General features: G+C 38.0%; 1 protein-coding gene across 5 annotated transcripts in view; it reads right to left on the minus strand.

Annotated features, from left to right (window-relative positions):
* PPP1R12A (protein phosphatase 1 regulatory subunit 12A) overlaps positions 1-23,731 on the minus strand; it is a 145,959-nt gene that overhangs the window by 89,113 nt on the left and 33,115 nt on the right. For 4 of the 5 annotated variants that reach the window (XM_030480545.1, XM_030480549.1, XM_030480544.1 and 1 more), the window contains exon 2: positions 8,931-9,061. The exons of the other annotated variant lie outside the window; for it this stretch is intronic. In XM_030480545.1, coding sequence (XP_030336405.1) covers positions 8,931-9,061 — 131 coding nt within the window. The remainder of the gene's footprint in view (positions 1-8,930; positions 9,062-23,731) is intronic. 5 annotated transcript variants of the gene reach the window in all.

Consider the following 23,731-nt stretch of genomic DNA (forward strand, 5'->3'; position numbering starts at 1 on the left):
CGTCCCTCATGCCTTGTGCCAAGAGTAGCATTGCCATATTTGGCTGCAGTAGCACCACAAATTCTGATATTTAACTGCTGCTTTCTTTTTCAGAGGAAGTTATGAGTATGGGCCTAACTTAACAAGCTTGTTTTCCTCCACCAGCCATGTGTTGGCATTTTTATCAGGAAAATTAAAAGCAAGATCAATGATTTTACTGGGCTTAAACAGATATTAGCACAGATATAATCACTACATCACAGAATTTATGTAATTATATTTTGCAATATATAGTGACCAAAAGCATCTGTAATCAAGAGGTTTCAAATATTTCATTTTTTGATACTTTTTTCATGACATACTTGCTGTTTATAAAACCCCTCCTACATTTTTGTGTCTTAGTATCTGAATTGTATCCAAATAACTCACTCTCATCAATGCATAGCAGCCTTCTGTCTCTAGAGATGCCACACTGTATTTACGGATTTCAGAAGAATTCAAGCAGCTTTTATCCTGCCTCAGTCAGGGATAAGACTAGAAAAATACACACAGATTAGGATCATTTGCACTGAAATGACGTAGTTTAGAATATCCAACAAAACCCACAGCTGTAAGAAAGGATAAGTAGGTCATAAGTTGCTGTAGTGTCATTGGAAAGTCTGCTGTACATGGCAGATTAGATTCAAGCTCACAATAGGGAAAAATGCTCAAGTAAAAGCTGAAAGAAATAAAAACTGACATGTATAGAAGTGACAATCTACACCACACCCATATTTTCTCCTAGAAAACAATACTCAAAACCAACTTTCCTCTGAACTACATTATTTTTCTACCATGTAACAGGATAAATACCGGGACATGGAAGCTGCTCTTGCATGTTCCAGTCATACCTAGCAAATAGGAGTTGACTGGTGGCAACGGGCAGGTACAAGCCATCACCCAGGGAGGACCTGATGTGTTATATTTCTCAGGAGCCTACCTGAGCTCCCAGGCTTCCATATGAATCACCCTTCCATATGTATCACATTCAACTTCAGAATTCATAGGTAAGATACCTACTCTAAATTGTTCTCAGAATACAATAAGATCAATACTCTGTGACAAACAAGTAAGATCTTTCCTATGCACTTCACTTCTCAAAGCAGGATAGTTCTTTTAGACATGAGCTACACTTTTCTTTTTCAGCCAAAAATTAAGAGTGCTCTGAGCTTTACACTGGGCATCAGTCCCTTGACTTTTCACTAGATCCAATGCTAAAGCATATTATAAGAAAAAAAATACTTTCCACTAAATCATATGTCCCTTAAGAAGGTATTTCTGAACTTAAAGTTTTAGTAGATTTAACTTTAGTACAGAAATGCAATACAGTTACTAATAGATACTTAGGGTCACAAGTGGAGATGAACACAGTAATCCAACCTAAAGAAGATATCTACAGAGCACACACTGTCCTTGTGCATCCTAGAGTGCCCAGCTCTCCTAGGCTCCTTCAGTTGAACAAACAGGTACCAAATCAATTAGGTCCTCTAATTTCCTCTAACCCATCAACCATATCTCGCTATGTATTTCTGCCAGCTGGTTTTTATCCAAACATCCGATCACAGCTAGAAGGTAGAAAAGATTAAACCCTACCACATAATGACATGATTTTAAAAAGGGAATTTCACCATCAACCTAAACAACTTCATCAGTGTTTAATTATTCTCAGGAAGTACATACATTCAGCAAAAACATACTGAAAACTGCCACAGTACATCTTCAGAAAAGAAAATGCCAACTGATGCTGGCTCACCGATCTCCAGGTTTCTCATTTATTTTCTCTAATGGAATTTAGGTTTATCCTTGCAGATATCTATACAAGTTTGGAGGAGGACGAACTTTTATGTTGCTGACAAAAAACAAGCAGCACACTTTGATTGGGAGGAGAGGGGGATGGGATACGACTACCATACTAGCATATTTTCTCTCTCATTAACTTTTTTTTCCCAATCTGCTCTTCCAGAAAGAAACCAGGCAGCGAGTAAAAATGAATTAACTGAAACAATCTTCCAAAGCCTGCAGTGACCTTTTCACAGTTCTCAAAACAAACACTGCATCTTTACCAGTGTCAACTCGTAAGAAGTCAGTCATTCTTCTAGAAGAGTTGTTCTTTGGCTGGGAATAAATCTTTCCCTGCTTTTATTTTGTCCTGTGGCTTGTTTTATAATATATTCTTCTGAAGTCCTTTTCCCATTTTCTGAGTGTACTGTACCAAGTTTCATCTTTGGACCTTTTTCCTTCGAATTCCACCCTTCCAGTTAACATTGCCTCATGTCATTTAAAGTAACATCTTCAATCCTGACAAAAACATTCATTCACCTTGTAGAATCTCTATCAGACCAAACCCCTCACCACTTTGCATCATCAGTTTGTATGTGGTTTACATTAGATCACCAATTTCACCATGTTATTCACAAATCCAAACTTCCGATTATCCTCCAAAGTTCCATTTCTGAACGTATCACTAATAACATCACTTCATACTCAGTTAGCTAAAACCGTAACTGGGAACAAAGCTAAAGGAGATAGGAGCCATCCCTGACATTTTTATCAGTCTGCTTTGCCTAAAAAATGTCTTGTTCTTCTAGGATTATAATGCGTATGGCAAAAGAGCTTAGATTAAAAACACTTCAGAAAGTAATAGCTCCAGATGATGAAGTTATTATAACTTAAGACAGAAAAGGATTAGAAGCAACTGCTTTGAAACCTATTTTGTGGTAGCACCATCCTCAGATATTGTGGAAGAACATTCACCAGTGCCAGCTGGTTCAGGCTCATGAGGTGGGAGATGAAGAAGAGAACTCCACCTCAGCACAGGCAGCTCTCCACAGCCAGGCTTCTGATCAGAGGTAGGAGCTGTATCTGAAAAGCAGCCCAGACTTCTTTTTTATACCTACATATCCATGTCAGCTGCTGCTGGCAAGGCAGATCAGCTCACTGATCCAAAAGAGAATAAACCCTCCAAACCCCCTTAAGGCAGTCTTACGCTAATAGTTCCCACGTTGTTGAGAGATCATTAGATACTACAAGAGAGGGGGTAAGAGCATGTGGAAGAGGGAAAACCAAGGAGAGAAGGGAATGACTGCCTACTTTATTTCTTCAATTGTCTCAAGTTAGATCACATTAAGCATATTGTGAAACTGCAATGAATTCCCTCAGTTGCTCCCTGCTGCCAGATGAGCACTGGTCCCATCTTTGTACAACATACCACAGGCAGGAATCACTATCACCTAGCACCACAGCAGACCCACAAGGAAATCAGAACTGTATGTAAACCACCTATCACTGAACAACTATATATTCAACTACAGATTTGTAGGACTGTTTCTCACTCCTTCATATACCAGACAACGATCACTCATTTAGTCTTAATGGACTGTTACTAAAATAGAGAGATCCTGGGACAACGGTTTGCTGAGGCTTCAGCAAACTTGTTTGGCTGGGTTCACTTTCAGGTGTCTGAAGTGTGGAAAAACAGATGGGTGTCAGCAGCAAGGCGGTGGTTACACACAAGCCTTTTAAAGTCTGCTTTAAATATCAGGGGAAGGAGGGGATACAACATAGGAAACTGGGCAGGAAGGAAAGCGGGTGAGCTGCGTTTTAGAGCAGTAGAGTTGGTCGAGCTGAACTTCTCTTTCTAAATTAACTGAGTGAGGAGGCTCTGAATTTAAGAAGTTATTCTAACTTTAATCACATACTTCAGCCTTTAAAACCTGTAAAATAAAGAAACTGTATTTTGCTGAGTCTCAGGGTCTGTACGTATAACTACATGCCCCCCAAACATAAAAGCAACCATAGTGAGTTAGACCAAACACCCACTTAACATCTAGCCTGTCTCCAAAAGTGAGCACATTTCCAAGGAGAATAAAAATGAGGCAAGTACATGCTACTGTTCCTGTATTACCTTTCCAGTCTCCAACTACTCGAATGGATTTTCTGAACCAGATCCTGTTTGTACGTATGCAATTCTGCATTTGTATTTATTGAGGTATCCACCCTCAGTGGACTTCTCATCCCTTGAACCCATGAGAAATTTTCGTAGCAGTAACATACATCTGGCAAACTGTTACTGCGATGTAGTACTCATTGCACGAAGGTATAAACCCCCTACTCTTCCCTCGGGAGACATCTCCCCCCTTGTTTGTTTGGGGTTTTTTTGAGCAAAAATGTAACTATGACTAGATTCTAAGTTATTTTTGAAAAATGCTTTTCTTATACTTGCTGGAAGATGCATCTTCTTTCATTCTGGGCAAAATGAAAAAGCATTTGTATTTAAGTAGTAAAACTTTACTGTAGCCTCTAAATACTTGCAAACAAACTTCAAAATACATCAGCTATAAACTTCAAAATACATGCACTCACAACTAGGCATGGTTCAAAGCCCACAAGAATATACATTTTTAACACAAATTTCTACCGTTTCAGATTTACTTTACATAACCAGAATAATCTAGTACAATACAAAGAGAAAAATAAAAAAGTAGGCATTTTAGACTTCTGTTTCTTAAATGCCAATTTGCATTATTTCTCCTTTACTGCATTTTTTGCATTTTAAAAAGGAATTTGTTTATTCCCTGATACTGAAATAATTCACCAGCTTTTAAACTGTAGATGAGATCTAGCAGATAAAAAAATTCATTATATACACCCAAATAGTTTTACAAGAGTTTTACAAAGGTAAATTTAATGGTCCTACCTATTAAATACATATGAAAGCATGCACACAAAATTTCTGTTGAAGTCCTCCTGCATTAAAGTTTGTTTTCACATAACTGTAATTTGGCAAAGCATTTGATGCTGACTCTTTAATTCATACTAACACATTGGAGAAAAAGAGGCTCCTTTGCGTAAAGCTTTCTGTATATGAAAAAAAAAATTGGAGAAGGACAGAAAAAGAAAGAACAAAATCCACCTGTTTTGGCAATTCTGAACAATTTTATTTAAAACATGTTCATGTTACCATTACTTTTAAGCTAATTCACATGATCATAAACTAGCTTAACACTAACTTAAGTAGGCAATTGTAAAATTAAACTATTCAAAGAATTTCCAGTAAGCTGAAGCAGTTCCAGCATTCAGAGATCTCAGAAACAACAACGGAAACAAGGAGCAGTTGCCTTCCATGGCAGTTTTTAATTTTACAGCACAACTCTGCATCTGCAACCAGCTGAGCCTTTATTTCACACTATATTATGTTTTGTTACTGTATTTCACCTGAAGTGGGCTTCTGTAATGTTTCTTAAACTGGAAGATGCATTTTTTAGAGAAGAGGCATATTCAAGAGAAGGTGGCTGTTCCAAAGGAGCAGAAAACTGAAATGGGATAGGAGATGCTGCTGGGAGACGATGACATAGGACTGCTAAATACAGTGGAGGATGATAGGGACAGGGAAAATACCTGCAGTGAACAGCCCATTGGCTAGACAGCACAGTTAGCAAAAGCAAAATAAAAACCTCAGTGAGCGGGGACTATGCCACAAATTCACTCAGCCCATTAGCAATTAGCATGGGAGCAGCACCTGAAGACTGCTGAAGTGGCGGCTCCCTGAGATATCCAGACTTTTTTTGGAGCAGCTCCCTACCACCTACATATCTCCCAGATCTGCTGCACATGGGTGCACTCACTCAGGAACATCTGAGTAGCAGCAGGTGCTACTTAAGAAGAATGTGCACGTTACAGAGCGCGAGTGAGAGGAGAGCAAGAGAGAGAAAATCAGGTGTTCAGTGAAAACACAGCGAGATGGGAAGGTTCCTGCGTTGATCAAATAGGCAGGCACCATTCTGTACTAACCTGGCGTGACTCCCTGCCATTCCCATTTACTGTACATAATAGGAAATGGATGGAACACATAGAAGGAACAGCTGAACTGTGAGATTGTGTACTGATTCCGTTATAAAACCGGTCTGAACAGAAACCTTTCTCACTCCATAAGAAAGTACATTAACCACCCCAAATAGAATCCTATGGAAGTCAAATGAGCATCAGAAGAAAAACTATGACAAAGATTGTACTATAAAGGTCAGTAATGATTAAACTTTGGCTTTTTTTCTTTCCATTTTCAAAGTAGAACCATGGTTTCTCATCCTATTAACAGATCTGCAAACTCCAACACACCCCATCTTGGCTGTATTTCATAGACTCTAATCCTAGTGATGAATCATGCAAAAGTTATAACGCAACATTAACAGACCTTCTCCTTTCTTTCCCTCCCTCTTAAGCCCAGAAAATGATGTACACATATACATGAAGAACGTTAAGGCTGAAAGGTGAATGCAGCCAACATACAGAGGGCATACTTAGTGCAAGAAAGTCCCTAAATTATATTCTAAACATAGAAATGCATTTCATAACAGAAAATACCTCCATCTCCTAGCTCTGCTGCTTTCTTAAGACATAAATTCAGATTTTAAGACATGAAAACCTGAAATAATAAGTTCGCTATCATGCCATGTTTTTCTTACGAATTGTAAAAATATGAGAATCAATAAATCAAACAAAATCAATAAATTAACTGAATTTGCATATTTGGAGGATTTTACAGATTGTGCTATTTCAAGAGAAATAAATTCCAGCTATTTACATCTGAAGGAAGCCCTAAGAAGACTTAAGATGGCAGCAGATGAAATAGAAATAGATTTCTGAGTCTCCAATTTGAGAACTTCTATGAAGCTGTGCAACAGGCACTTCATGGTGGAGGAGAAAGGGTCAGACTCTCCCCACCCTTCATTAACTAAGAACCCATTCCCTGACTCTCTTCTCTCTTGCACCTTGCAAGAAAATAGGAAATGAACAGATGTTCTGTGCAAAAATGCTAATCCATCATAGGACAGAAAGATGACAAGTTATTAAGTATAGTCTTTTCAGAACTATAAACTCCATAATTTATCCAAATTAAAAGCTCCCTTCCATGAACCACGAAATTTTGTGCAAAAAATGAAACATCAAATTCAGCCACAGATGCATAAATACACACATTCTCATGCTTCCCAACAAAGATGCATCCACACTAAAGCAGATTCTGGACCCAGCAAGTACTATGGGCAAAATGAAAAAAAATTTTCTAACCTCTGGTAATTTATTGTATCATCCTTTCGACTTCCCTCAGTTTTGTTTCAGCTGCAAAGTCTGCTGTCAGTTTTATAAATTATTTGAAGCTGAGATCCTGGAAAAGCAGCCTGAAGAAAATCTAAACTCTGAGAGCCTCATCAGATATAAATATTGCTCCATCCAGGTCAGGTTACCCTTCTCAGCTGTATGTGGGAATTTGTATCAACAACTTCTCTTCAAAACTCCATGCAGCTTAAAAACACTGCTCTTCCAACATCTTAGATGTCCCCCATCCCATGGGATTATACTTGAATAATATCAATTCTTTAACAGGTATCTATAGAAAATAGGCAGACAGGTGCTGGTTCGGAGCAACATGATAAAACTGAAGATGTTCCTGCTCATTGCAGGGGTGAGGGTTGGACTAGATGACCTTTGAAGGTCCCTTCCAACCCAAACCATTCTATGATTCTATGATTCTGTCTGTCTGAGAGAATAAAAACCAAAAGAGTCTTCAGTGACATCACAGATTTCAGATATTCAAGTCAACAGTGGAAACCTGTCATGTGGACAAGGGACATGGCTCTTTCTTCCCTGAACATGGGCGTACATCAGGCTGCAACACCAAACCAAGAACATTTATTCAACTTTTTCCTATTTTGGAAAGAAGGCAGGTGTTTTACCTCCACTAAACTGAAGAAAGGCTTTTATTATCTCAGTTTATAGGGAAATTCTTGTCATAGTATAGCCAACAAGTAAACATTTCCAGCGTGCATGCAAGGGAGATTACAGCATCAAACATCTGCATAATGTAGAAAGGCAGATTGCAGAAGTTAGCAGTCACACAGTGTCCCAGTTATATAAAGGACATACAAAGCACTTCACTCCAGGAACACCCAAAAAAACCCCTTTCCCAGTGAATATGATATACAAGAGTCTCCAGAATTTTTTCTTTCCCTTAAGATTCAAGCAACTAAACCTCCCAAACTCACAGAACAGAACATCAATAAATGATCCCCTAAACTTAAAATTTCCATTGTTCACCACTGTAATTAATACAGTAACGCAATTACGTGATAAAATACTACATATTTTATCGAACTCTCAGACTGGATCAGAAATCACACGGAGTTTAACAGAATTAATGAAGTTTGCGTTCACCCAAAGGGTCTTTAGAAAGACACTACTACTGTCTTTACTGCAAGAACAGCATGCTGAACAACATAGGCCACATATTTTCTCAAATCCATCATTACTTCAGGTTAGAACAGAAAACCTCTGGAAAAATCCGATTTCAGCATATCTTCAGTGGCCCTCAACAGGCTTCAGTAACAACAACAAAACCACTCCTGGAATTTAGTACTGAGTAAGCTCTAACTAATACCGCAACAGGCATCTAATTTCAACTGTAAGATTTTGCTCCACAGCAAACAATTAGCAAAAGTCACCACTTCATATCACACCTGAAAAACAAAGGTTTTAAGACTGCAAATACAATTAATCTCCTACATCTAGACTTATCCTGGAATAATGTTTCAGACTACTAATAAAATGTAAATCTGAACTTTCTCTGCCCCAAAATGTTTCTACAGAAGAAAATAATAAAAAAAAAATCACTTGACAGTCAAGAACAGTCTTAAATGTTTACATCTTATAGCTACCTAAGAAAGCTAGAAAGAGAAAATGTAATGCACAAATAATCATGCACACAGCACACTTCACAACCAACACACAATATAAAAGCATTCTCTCACTGCACATCCCAGAGACAACTAAAAAGACAATTTATGAATGCCATCTGCTTCTAGTGCCCCTCTAACAATGAACAAAATGCATGTATTTCAAAAATAGAAGAAAAGTCTTACTCTGCTATATCAAGATATCCACAGGAAGCAGCTGCATGTAGAGGTATCCAGCCTTCATTATCTGGTTGATTAATATTTGCTCCATTTTCCACCAGAAATTTCACCATATCTACGTTATCATCTATACAAGCCTATAAAGAAAGAAAGATTTAAGAGGTAAGTTCAGATTAAAGCTGTTCTACAATAGTGCGCATCTCTAAGCAACATCTTCAGGAAAAAGGTAAGTATTTTCAGGTCTGCTGAGGGATTAAGGTTTATCTGTTGACGTTTGACAGGAAAAACTTGAGAGAAAAGCAGCAGGTATTACAGATTTGTAAAAAAATCCTTAAATAAATTAATTCAAACAGAGTTTAACCAAACCAGCAAATACGGTTTCCTCAGATACATTCATTCTGGTTTTCTGAGAAGCCACTTACAGTCTCCACTGTAACCTTGTTCTCCAATACCAAGTGGTTCCCTTTATAAAGCCCCCAGGCCCTCACTCTCTCGCAGGCCCAGCTCAGTCACTTGAGTGGGTATTACAGTTGATTGAATCAACAGCTACACCATGAATTTGCAACCAATAGATAGGGAACAGTTTGGAAAACAATACCATAACATGGTTTTAATTATAAAGCAGTTGAAACCAAGGAGTATGGAAGAGGATGCTATGTTGCATTCAACACCCCCCTGCTGTGTTCTACTGGAGCATATTCTATACCACCATACATCTTTTAACAGTCTATTAATCACTGCTGTTTATAAACTTAAACTTGAGCACCAATTTGGCACACTGCAAAAAATATTATCATGTGTTCACATCTCTTAATTACCAAGCAAACAGTGTTGCTCAGATGCAGAACCACTGCCGTTCTCCAGATCACCATCCTGACTGGCTCCTATTTTGCCTTTCTTCTCTGCGTTTGAGTATTTTTTCTCACAGGGTGCTCAGTTAGTTTTCTTGCCAACTTCCATACTGCTGCCCTTAAAAGGGCAGAGCAACAGAGAGAAAAGTCCTTCTGCATTTCAGGACAGCAAGGACTCAAAACAGCCAGACCCCACAAGACTGGTATTAATTTTTTAGCTTAATAAATCAACAATACTGCATAACCAGAAGGCTGAAATGAGAACTTTTACTGCTGGGCTCCTAAATCCTTCTAGAGAATTATGCCTCTAATTACATGCAATTAAGGTATAAACTTTACTTTTCAGAATACTTCTACAGCAATAAAGACTGAAAAATTAGATACTGCTTTATTATGACAACCCCCCTCAGATTTCCTTATTTAAGTAACTGTGACTTCCAAGATGAATCCCAAAGCTTTCTTCTATTCTGTAGTGCAGAGGCAACAGCTACAATGTAAGGAAGATGTGCTGCTGCCCCGTTTAACCAGCCAAACAAAACCAGCACCAGATTACCCCTCTGACTCATTTGACTCATCTGCTTTAGTTAGGTATGAATTTAAGGCTTTGTTTAGAATGCAACACAGAACTGTTTTAACACCAAGTCCCATCTCAACTTGTTCATCCGTAAGCTTGCAGCTAGACTGCAACGAGACTGCAGTACACTGCTTGTGTTATTTTTCAATTAAAAGCAAAAACACATTTTTGAGTGAAAACATTCATAACTCTTACTACCTTTTCAGGTATTCTTGAAAACTTCCTTTTCACAGGATCTTTTGAATTATCTCTTTAGTCATATCCATCCCTGAAATCAGCAATTCTTTCAATAAAATTATTTACTAACATACTCCAGCAATAAAGACTAGAGATTCCTCAAGCATAATGTCTTCGATTTCTTCCACTGATAATCAGTGTACAATGCTTATAAGCTCTGAACAAGCCTGGAAAGAAAAGAATTGCCTCTCTTTGAAAGACATTTTGTTACTTAAATGAAAAGGAACTAAATGCAAGACATCATAACTCAGTTCAGGAGGAAAACAAATTCAAGAAACACAGCTGTTTACACTTAGCAGAATCATTAACCTAGCCATATTTCACACATGCCATATATCCAGTTTTCTGGATATCCAATTTGCCTAACCATTGATATTCTATGTATATCTTAATATCCACTAGCTTATTTTAAGAAAATTTATCAGAAAGCTTTGAAATTGCCTGAGCATTTAAAAATATAGATTAATACTACATTTCAATATGCTGCATACTTGTATATTGTAAAATAATTTAAAATTTATAATCTGTGAAAAAAGGGTATCTTAAAATTGATTAGCACTATTAAAAACAACAACAAAAAAAAGCCAAACCATCTGGCTGTGACACAACCCAACACAGAACAAACCTTACCCATTTTTCAAGCATACATAAGAAAAACTGGCAAGACATACTCATAAAAATACAGTTGCTAAGTGAATCAAAAGCTTACATATGCAGCTCATTAAACGACATATGACTAAGTGGCTAAAAATATTTGGCCAAATTTGGGCAGTTCATTGTGCCATACATGGCAAGGATCAGGAGAGCTCAAATACACTTCGCATGTATTATCAGAGATTGCACATTCATGACAAGCAAAGATAAACAATCTGTGAGATTATATATATTTGGACGACAGAAGAGTAACTATTAAGATAATAAAAGAATTTACTTGCTTATGCAAATGGGAGAGTACTGGCATCACTAGCGATGGCATCTGTGAGGTTTAAATGATGTTTCTCATAACTGATTACACAATCTGAACAACTGTTTTAACAATTTTACTATGGAACAACAGAAGCTGAAGTTGATGAACTGGAAGACAGTGGCCTAATTTAAAAAATATGACTTTTGAGACTCTTTAAACACAGATTGCTCATAAATGAGCCTTGTACCCGAAATATTTAATAGAAAACCTATTTTAGCCTCCAAGAAGGTTATTACCCATAATATACCATAATATACCCATGTTAAGGTGAAGAAAAGCAAATGCAGTTAATCCTATTGCTTAAGAACACATACATAATACATCCTATTTTTCCTTGTGTCCTTCTCCCCATTAACAGCACAAAATGTAGGTGTCTAATGGACCCTATCACTCTCCTCTGAGTGACACCTCTGACTGAGACTCTGAGAAAGACTCCTCTGACTATCAGCAGGTACCTTAAGTTAGAAAGCCAAGAAACAAATGTTACAAAAGAAATTTTATCTTCATGTTTTTCCATTTCTACTCTGCTTGTCATTGCACTATCTTTGTAGTCACTTCTAAAAGCAATATTTATCAAGTGCCAGAAGTGCCTCTGTTGTTAAAGAGTGGCATCTCGGCCCCAAAAGGAAAGCCTGTCAGAACAGCATGATAAACTTAAAGCAACAGCCTCCAAAAAGTCTGCCCTTGTAGACCTCAGCCTGAAAGTTATTACAAAGGAAAAATCAACATACACACAAGATGTAAATAACAAAGAGTTCCACTGATGTTAGTGACTTAAAAAGATAAATTCTTATGATGACTTCTACTTCTGCCCTACTCTCTGCACAAAGGCCAGACAGCCACAGGCCTTCCTCTTCCATGTTTGCTACAATCCTTCAAGGATTAATCTTGTTTTTCGGCATTCATCTCCCCACCCCCAGTCTCTCCCTTCATGGTCCTTAGTTCCCACCTAGAGTCTCGGTTACCACTTAGCGAAACAACAGGTCACCCTAAAGCTCTTCCAGAGAGTTTGCTAACCACTGCATCTGTAGAGCGTACACACCAGCCAGCTCCAGGGGCCAAAAGATGAGCATGGGAGCTCACGATCAAGACTGCCTTCATCGCATGCACTGGTTCTGTCTCTCAACCCCATTCCCAGCCTCCATAAATGGGTAGAAAGGCAGCATTTCTGCATGAAGTACTCATTACCCTGCCAAATTTGATGGAAGTTAGCCAATGGGCCCTAAACAGAACAACAGCTGGACACTGCAATCACATAAACCTTGCTTCCTTTGGGAACTAATTTAGAAACTAGGCTAATTAGTCATAAAGGAAGCAAAACAAAGCGAAGTTGATAATACAAAGTCTGGTTACCTTTTCTCATAAGAACAGAGATGAAATCTCAAAGGAAGCATATTAAGGCCCAGGAAAGAAAACGACTTTCTATTTGTACAACAACCTGAAACCTGGATTGCAAAGACCAGCAACGATCAACAGTGCCCAGCTCCCACACAGACCAACCCTAGGTAGGTCCAACTTGTCCTGGAAACAACATGCCTATGTTAAGTGAAGCAACGCTTTAAACTTTTCCCTGAAATACTTTCTGATCACTCAGAAGGGGATCACCAGATGCCTCTTGAACACACCAGATGTTAACTGTAATTCACCATGACTTTGTATCCCTGTGCAAGTGGCATGTGATCTAGCTGGCTCTCATTACTATCAGGTGTAAAGTACATAGGTGAAGGGTAGTCCTAAGTTAGTAAGTAACCTTAAAAACAGATAACTTTAAAGGAGATATCTAGTGCTTGGCCCCTCAGTAAGTAAACCACCCAAACAATTCAGCAGAGAGCATTCCTCCCCAGCAGACAGGAAAAACAAGTCTGTATTTTTTGTTGTTTTAAATAAATCAGAAATCTTGTAGGGAAAGAGGCAATCAATCTGTTAGACTGTCCCATATACAGGCAGCTTACATCAGACTACAATTTTTACTGTTTTTCATCAATGAAGAGATCTAATGAGATAATGTCATCTAATGAGGTTTAGATGGTCGATTTTTTTACCAGTATTTTCTAGAGAGATTAAAACCTACCTTCTGCTGTTACCTGATTAGTACCCTGATCTATTCCACAAAATATTTTGCCTCTAATAGTAGAAACTAAACATTGTATCTGTCATCACATTTCATTTTTCCTTATTCTTAGTATGGAAAAGAACCAAAAATATGAACACGGACTAATATGTTAGACTTAAAAGGATAAACCAAGCCAAACAACCATTTTGAATTCCTGTGGGAATGCTGGAAACAGAAGAAAGACCTCACGCGGTGTCCTGGAGAATAGTTTGTCCCTTTCTTTGATTTATCTAGTGAACCAAGTCCAGTGAGTCCAATGGAACTAAGCAGGACATTAACATCTTTGTTAACATACCCGAGAATCAAACTAAGGGAGGGCATCCACACCCAGCAGCAGAGCTGGTTAAAAGCAGTTCTTGTTCTCTTCACCCTGGATTGCTTGTTCCCTCTGCCACCATATACCACACCCTTATAGCTATGCCGACATACTTTGCTGAACTGGATCTGAAGTGCATCAGAAAAGCAATTAGAATTTAAAATTACATAAAATAAGAAAAGGACAGCAATGTACTATTATCTGTACCTGATTAAAGCAGAATTATTTGCTTTATCTTAAAACGGTTTCTTACATTCAGAGAAGCCTTGTTCTCAAATTCATCCTCACGTCCTAATTGCACTATCAGAGAAACAAAACTTTTTTTTACTGTGGAATTTCACCCATTACAAACCCTGTGTTAAAGCTTCTTGTTTCAAACCGACACCTCAAAGAACACATTGCTAAATTTGCAACCACTTCTACCACTCACACTTTTAAATTTACAACACATTTTAGCCTACTTTCTATTTTGTACAGACTTCCTAAGGAAATCACATTAATCACTCTGTCTACCTGGCTGTCCCCCCTCCCTCAGCACTTTCAACTGAAACTGAGACAGGAATAGAGGCTAAAGAGATTTAAATTCACTATTTGTCATGAAAAGGTGGTTAAAGAATGAGTCCTCTGAACTAATGCTGCCACGGAATAGTTCACAGTGTAAACTCAAGAATTACCACTTTGACCTAGGTCCTCTCACTGGCCTTCCAGTGGGCTCAGCACCACCAGATAATCCTACAGTGGGAACACTTGTCTCCAAGTCTGCAACGATTTCTGCTCTCAAGAAAAGGTTTTGTTAGGACAGAGGACATTACCGTTCACTAGTCACACTGTTTATGAACATCATGTGTTCATTTTCACTCTCCTCGGGAGAAAAAAAAAAAGGAACAAGTTTACATATTGCGATTCTTAATTTTATTTTTTTCCTTCAATACACCACTAACTGAGAAGATATAAAAAGACATTTGGTCAAAAGATCCAAAGCAACACTTGAACAACACTTTCCACTTTTGTCAGGTCACATATTTATGCTGCATATTAATTAACAATGCAGCATAAACAAGTGAAGTGGCAGTAAGGCATACGAAATGAAAACATGAGCCTTATCTAACTTCCCAGCTACAGATTTGAGGTAACCTGGCAGTTACAGCCACTACAACACAGCAGGAATATTTTTTTGCACCTTAAATTAGGTTACATTGATTCAACGTTTTCGTACAAAGTATAACATCTTCAGAGTCTAATATTAGTAATGACAATGTCCTAAGACTCACTGAGTATTTGGGAACACTTCCAGGACAAAGGGTAATAAGTAAGACCAACAAATTAAGTAATGAAATATTAGTGACTATTACACTTATTTACTAGTTAAGGAATCGCTATAAAGCATGCATTTTCCATTTGTTCTTTTTAATATAGTACAAACAGGGTGGAAGGGCTGCTGTTGATATTCATGTTTACAGTAAAAAACAAGATAGTTTTGGTGTTGTAAGAGAACTTCAGGCACTAATCTAGTATTACAGATGACAAATATTGCTCAATTCTGAAATTAAGTATAATCTTTCCAGTGTTCATTTAGCCAACCCACAAGCCAGCTTCTGTTTTTCAGTGAGCTGGGGTAATACCGGATATCTCTGCTTACTGACAAAATCTAGTTTTAGGATTCAACATTTCATTTTCTTGAAGCATGCTTACTAGTAAAAACAGAACCATTTAACTCACAGAAATCCTCGACAAACTAGTAATATTACCCTTTTGCTACACAAGTGTTGCTTAACTTGTTTGTAAATACTGCATGTATGATACATATGTATGCTACTGTCAGTTAAGAATAGACCTACTATTTAAAATCCTGGAGAGTTGGTCCATACAAAATCGTTAAAATGACAGTTGCCATATCCAATAACTCCAATCAACAAATCATTTCAAAAGCATCTCATTGCTTCTGCAAGTTCCGGCAGTTTCAAGTTAATTGTTTGTATTTCTCTCACCCCAGAATGAGAGCCAATCTTGGCACCAATTTCAATGTGAAACCCTTTCCCCCACTGCACTGCAGCAAACTTTTCTGCAGAGGAATTTCCTGGAAATATTTCACTACAGAGTGTATAAAAAGAGAATCCTTCTAGACACCTGCAAAAACAGGTGGGCAAGACACTTTCTCTTAAGGAGAAAACACTACTTGAGGCTGATGCAACGTTTCATGTCCCTTCAAGTCTCATGGGGAAGGCATGCAGAGACTACTGAAACTGAGCATCTATTAACCATCATTACTTAATTCGAACGCTGCAGAGCTGTTGAACATTGACAAAAATAGACAAACCATTCCAGAACTCACACTTCTCTAGTTATTATTTCCCCTTCATGTAACCACCTTGTCATATGCACAAGTATAGATCAATAGAAGTTCACTTAGATTTTATTTCAGCTTCAAGAGGTGGATAAAACCAGGAGTTACACAAAATCAATAATTGTTTAGCTCAAATGTTCAGTAAGAGCATAATGTAATTTCTATACAATTCTGCTTTGTTTTTTTCTGTTACATTGCACTATTAAATTAATTACATGCCCTTAAGCTTTGCTAGTTTGTAATTTACAGTTAAGCCTGTAAATTTAATTAAGGGCACAATTCATGAAAAACACTAAAAATCTATCGCTGTTGAGACTGACAGAATCTATATGTTATAAAAGAGATTTCATAGGGACTTGCCACTCTTTAGACCCTAATGGATGTTTTATAACCACACTGCAGGTGAAAGAGCTTGACTTTACTTGGTGAAATGGAGAAATGAAGATCTGACTGAGAGCATGGTAAGTACAAAGTACAAATTCACAGCTGTCTTGAACCCTGAAGGTTTAGGTAGGTAGTACGTACAAATTATGTACAACAGATTCTCATTTTAGCTACACATTGTTGAAACCTACACCATTTGTCCAGCAGCACCAGATTCATGAATTTGGGAGTTAAATCCAGAACTGAATTTCAGACTCATTCATCTCAAAAATCGCTTTCTTACTCTTCTGGCCTGTGCCTTCAGTTTGCTTTCTGAGGCAATTTCAACATTTGTGGCTCAGGCACCATGGTGAGTATGACACAGACATACAACCTTCCGCTTCTGCCTCCTGACAGGTCTGGAAGCAGTTATTCATCGAAAAAAAACGGGGTTTAAGAGTAAACAATTTTCATACCTTAAAATACAGTGCCCTTATGCAGCTAAGCTTTCATTAAGAATTTAGTGCTGTAACTTTGGCAGATAGTGATTATTTTTCATGGTCACCCAATGCGTAAATATTAAATTTGAGAAGGAGAAGGCAGTGACACATAGTGTATGTATTTCTGTCCCAGTCAAATTTAGGAATATGCCAATCATATTTCAAATACTTAAACTTTTTCATGAGTAAACATAATCTGCTTTTAGCGTATGGGCAAGTAAACAAGTTCATGTGCCAAAGCAGGTTTTCAATTTAAAATACCTAACATACTGATACCCTCTAATACATGTTCTTAACCAAATCAATCATCTAGCAAAACAAAAAGGCATCAAGAAAACTTACTAGAAGAATCTGTTTACACACACAGACAGGTTTGTTGTTCACGTTTATGTATCCTGGATTAAATTTAAACCACTTGTGCCAAGTTGCCCATTTTTCTGCTGCTGCTATGACCTCTATACAGCTCCGAGCTCTCCAGAGAGGAAAACCGCGCTGCCTTGGAAGAAAGCAAAACTGACCGCATCTATCAGCGCTTTCCTGTGAACTCTTATGGGTTACACAGATCTGACATTAAATCTTCTGCTTTAGTAGGATCTAGGGAAGTTTTCATTGCTTTCTAATTTTAGCCAAGTGAAATGGTAAAGCTGAGTAGAATAAAAGTAGTAACACTGAATTTAATAAAAACAATGATAACCTTTCACGCAATCGAGGGAGAAAAATGTACACGTTGATAGAGCGTACTAAACTAACCAAGACAGACTTTCTGTGTGCTCACTTTCCTACTGCACATTACTGTTGACAGTAAAGAGCACCTTTAACAGAAGAAACCAAGACTACAGGTACAAAAAGGCAGTAACACACTCACTATAAATGAATGAAGCATTTATACACACCTATAAATGCTTTATTCAATTAGCACTTGTCACGTGTTGTTTTCTCCTTTTTATCCTCATCATTATACAATATATTAGTAGTAAAAGTGTATTTTTAGTAAGCTGATAAGGCTGGTATTTTTCAGGGCTTTTTTCCTTCCGAAGTAGGAGAACCTATGTAAATAAATAACTGATTTGTATAATTCAATATAACAAAATAAAAAGTACATGTAAAACATGAATGATACATCAGTTACATTTATCTGCACTGTATATGTAAAAAATTAATACAATCATGTCATACTTGGATAGAAACAAGAATTAAATTAGAAGTCAAAGTGGCACTTGAATTGCATAAACATTAATGAAATTATTTTAAATGTGGTAAATATATTAGTTTATCAAACCTGCTTTTTGTACACAAAACCAATCAAAGGTAGTATTACATGAACAGGAAACTTAACTAATTGTTTCTCATAATTTTCCATTTTTAAGGAAGGAATATATTGCTACTCCTGTTTTCTGTTCCTAGACTGGGAAAAGCATTCCTTCTCTAATATAAATCCCAGTAAGTTTTTTGATGTATGATCAAACGTATGATTCACTGAATCGACTGCATGAATTGGAAAGCATCTTCAGCTCTTCAAAAATGCTACTAAGTCTTGAAGCTGACTGAGGTTGCAAATCAGCAGGTTCAGGATGAAACCAGAGTATTCTGACAGCCTCACTGAAATTTTAGCAGAGAACCAAGGACTGCCTAAAACCCCAATTAAACAGAGTTTTAGTGAAATGATCCAAAAGCAAATTAGCCAGATTTGTTACAGTAAATATCAAACAGTTGCTCTTTCTTAAAACTGTACTTTTTAACACAGATTTTGTCTATTCAGGCAGTAACAAGGTAAGAAACCTGCAGCTTCCCATCCCCACAATCCTTCAGGTGTCAGAAAACACCTGTGCCAGGTGTACCAGAAGGAACACCAGCTCAAGGCAGCCCTAACTCAGAAGCAGGGCGGCACGGACGTGTTGATAAACCTCCAGAATGATCCTGTTAGCATTTTAAACACCTAAAGACAGCAGTGTGTTACACTCATCAGTAATGTAGACAGATTTTGACTTCATTTTTCAACAGAAAAAACAAAACGTAGCTCTCCAATTTTCCTTTTCAGAAAAGACTGGCTGTGGTACATACATAAGTACATTTTAAGATAACAATCCATTTCTGACTTCAGAAATATAGTCAGCACAAAATCTAAAGAAACTGGGACCAGGTTTGCTCTCTGATCTGCCAAAAGTTTGAAGGAATTACTCAGGGGATTACATAAGGTATAGACAATGCTAAAAAAATCCAGTGTCAGGTAATTTCCATTTACATTGTCATATTCCACATCAGCACCACTTGGAACAACCTGTACAAAGCCTTTTTTTCTCATTTAATCTGCAAAAAGAAATGTCACTGTCATCCCCAAAAGGCAAGGTACTTGCAACAGACAAAGGTCACCAAGATTCAAATAATCCTCTGCAAGGACAAGATCAACTCAGAATACACCTAAAGTCAAAATTCAAGTCAGATTAGGCACTTCAGGAATCCCTTCGAAGTTAAATAAGGGTGTACTCATGCTGTGCCATTACTAAATTTACTATGTTCTAAATTAACTCACATGAAATACATTGCCATGCTTTAGCATAGTTAACAAAACTGTTTCCACAAACAAACACAGAGATGATCATCAAATGCACTACAAGCCTCTGTGGAGTATAAAGAATGAGAAAAAGAATTCAACATCAAACTCTCACTCTCACAAAGACGAGCTATGCAGCTGTTCATCTACATAGATACGGTTTGCAACTTCTAAAAAAGGCATTTTTGCCACAGTGTAACTTAACACTCTATTTTCAATAGGCTAGCCACATCTCGAACTTGCTGAGCAAACCCTTGCTGGCTGGAACCAAGCAGAGACCCCTGCGCTCACTTGTGTGTGCTTCCTCTGCCCTGGCAGCATTCCCAGTCCCACCTCCAACAATTATCTTTTGACTGTATCCAAATTTTTCACCAGCACAGGAGAACAGCCACAAATGCTTCTCAACAGAGACCTCCTAACAATTTATCTCCGTCCACAAGTGTAAAAACAACATCCACTTTGTGAACTTTCTCTCTCCCTAAAGAGCACGACAGAAGCACCAGCTTTGACACCGGACTCCCTCTGGTCTATCTAAACAGGAAATACTTTGGTATAGTTGTCCCATTAGAAGCTCATTATGAGAGACTAACGAAGGAACTGCAAGTAATCACAACTTCCTAGGAGCCCCTTACATCCCAATTACATTGAAAAATGGACAGGAAGATACCAGCCAACAACTAAAATAATCTAAGCTTATATAGACTCATCTGCAACAGAATGTACCGCTATATATACACAATACATGGCATTTTAAAAGGGCCAATTTTCAAGTTTTTGGTTTGGTTCTTTAACGGGTATCACACAGCTCAGAAGCCATTATTCCACAAAGCAATTTGATTAGAAGTTACAGTAGCACAGAGATAAAGCAAAGGAATGGCAGCAATTAGAAAATATTTAACAAATAAAACTATGAAAATCAATATAAAATTGGAATTTAAAAAAACAGGTATAAATGGTATACACTAAGTAACAGTAGAAATTTGGGAAGGAAAGATAATGAACATCGATGAAAAACAGCTCGCAGTGGCAGGAATGCCAAAGCATTTCTTAAATATATTAATAATAGAAAAAAAAAAACAAACCCCAGCAATGACATAGGGTAGATATACAATTATTATAGGAAAGAATGTGTCAACAAATACCTCCACTTTGTGTTTTTAAAGAAGCAGAAAGTTTTGTCTTGTGTAATGAAGACTATATACCTTCTAGTCTACTAGTAATGAAGAAAAACACTAAAACCCCAAAGATCACTATTTAACTCTGTAGAGCCTGGTAACAAAAATCACAAGTATGCTTAGGCAACTCTCTAGCCACTATTCAAGAACTTAAGGCAGCTTCAAGTTTGCCAATGTTTATTTTCTAAACAGATCTTGAAATACCTGGGAAACAGCAGAGGACTGTTAACACTCTACCAGCACTGCAAAGTATTAACACAAATGCCTAAATGAGTTAGCTTGTCAGTCATACTGGATAAAATAAATAAATAAAACACCCAAAAAAGCCCATGTGACAGATATCAAGATATCTGAGGTTTGTTAGACTTATTAGCAGGAAGGCAGTATCATGCCAACACAGTTATATCGCTTTAAAGGCTTGCTTAGCTTCACTAAGAGCACCATGGAGCCAGACCTGACCAACACTGAAGGACCCCAGCTAAGAGACACTTCTAAAATCTAGGGCACTAGCAAACACTGTTTTGAACCAATGTGAGTCCAGCGAGGCTTGTAGCGTTGCTGGACGGAAGTTGAGTCCACACTGTTCATAAATGTTCATGAAAGCTTATTAGCAAAGACACCTTAGGGGAAGAACCTGAACAGGCTTCCTCACCAGAGGACACCTCTAATTATGTCTCCCCAAATCTGAGTTAAACAGGTTTCTCTCTTTTTTCTGGCCATAAATCATCAAGTCATGATTTGGCCATAAATCATCACATCAAGTTATCAAAGACTAACTCCATTGTTTTGGCACTCAATGAAGAGGTCTCGCCTGCCATCCCCTAATTCTCTGCAAGCATCTAGAGAAGAGCTTACAAAAAGAGCAAGGACACAGCTGTATTTTCCTCATCCTTCACAGAGCATTTGGTCCTCACAAACCACTTACTTCTGTGTGCAAAGGTAAACCTGTAGTCTAGTAACCTCTACATTTTCCACTTCTCGCTAACTTGATGGTGCACTTTTATCCAAGCAAGCAAGCAACAGGAAAATACTGTACCTAGATGAGTAATGTAATCAGGAGCATACATGCAAAAATCAGCACGGCACTCATCTGCTCTTTTGCCAGAGCACAAGGAATTCATACATTTTTACATATGCTGTGGCAGTAATCCCTAGCTTCTCAGTCCTTCACGCCAGATTTTGGAAGTTTCAAGGAGAAAAGGCACTGAAGAAACTTGCCAGAAACCCAAAATTTTTCTTAAAAAAGGATAAGTGCTTATGCTCACTACTTCATCAACAGTGTCACTTTACAGGAAGCTTTCACCTGAGTCAAACAATGACATATTTCTTTCACTGCCTTCAGTGGCACATAATACCACTTCCAAGAAGTTAGCAGAAGACACCTTTGGTAAAAGTTCTTGTAGTCAAATGCTGATAAAACCACACTCTTTAATAATGTATTCTAATTGAGCTTGGAGGATCTTCTTCCTCTGCTACACTTGATTTTAGGCAGTTACATGAAAACAATATCCCTGTTGATAATAATTAGACCCTCACCTGAATATTCTGCATTAGAATCTCTGGCATTCAGATGACAACAGTGTTTCAAAGCACTCATAAAAACCATTCCTATTGGATAATTTGCATTTCCGTGTTTCAAGATGAGTTTCAAGCAATATTCTGTTCCCTGCAGGAGGTAGTATTATAAAACTAGCAAACCCTAACTCAATTTTGAGCTAACACACACTAATCACTCAGGACATGATACTACAGGAGCTCACTGTTGACAAACAGGGAGGTCCCAGTCTCCCTCCTCCTTCTCAACCACACACTCCCTGAAGCATTTGTCAGACTATCCATTAGCCAATTCAACTCATCAGCAAGGCAGAAACAACCCTTTCTCCCTCCCCACCCATTGAAATAAATAAATAAGAAAACAGGAGGGAAAGAAAACGATGTGGTTGTAGCAAGAAAGAGCACGCCCTTCCAAGGCCACAAAGTACAGTATTGCCTTAGTCGCACGTGGAGCTGCAGCCACTTCTGGCTTTCCTTCTCACAAAGAATTCTGGAGAAAGGGGTAAAAGCCTACATTTCTCATTATGTAGTAACTCATTTGTGTTGACTTCTAACTTCTAAGAGACTGCTGACATCTTTGAATTTCACCAGGACAGAAAACAGGTTGCCCTTCTCTTCACCAGAACTGTGTCAGCTTGAAAGAAATAACAAGAACCCAGAAATCTATTGTTTACCTGACTGCAGCAGTATGCACGTCATCATGAAATTAATCATAAATATTTTAAAGTCTGATTCTTGTACATCAGACTGCTAGTTAAAGATGATTATTATCAAAGAGCACAAAAATAAAAGCCTGGTTGAAAAGCATACTGGCTTCAAGGTCAGCCATAGCAATGTGACTGACTTTACTGACTGCTAAACAGGAGGAAAAAACAGAAAAAACAAAACAGATTTGATGATATGGAGAAAGCACCCACACTGGCTGAGCATGGGGAAAGGCTACGTGCTGCCGAGTTTTGGCAAATAACCGTTCAGTGGCCCTGGCAGGGACGGAGCAGTGGCAAGGGCAGGGGTAGGGTTTAACAGGGAAGATTTCCAAGTTTCCTTATTTCAGACAAATGGACAAAGGCCCATCTGGCTTTCTCTACTGTTCAATCATCCACTGTTCATGCTTCAAACCAAAAGCTCCTGCAAAGCAAACTGTTTTTAAAACGGCTTCTCAATTTATTTTCATGAAAGACCTACCCGTCTGGCGTGGGGCTCTGCTCCAAATACCTCTGAGTGCACACTGAGAAACTGCCTCCATGTTAGACAGAACAGAG

This window comes from Strigops habroptila, chromosome 3, assembly GCF_004027225.2.
Source record: "Strigops habroptila isolate Jane chromosome 3, bStrHab1.2.pri, whole genome shotgun sequence".
In the NCBI taxonomy this organism is placed as follows: Eukaryota; Metazoa; Chordata; class Aves; order Psittaciformes; family Psittacidae; genus Strigops; species Strigops habroptila.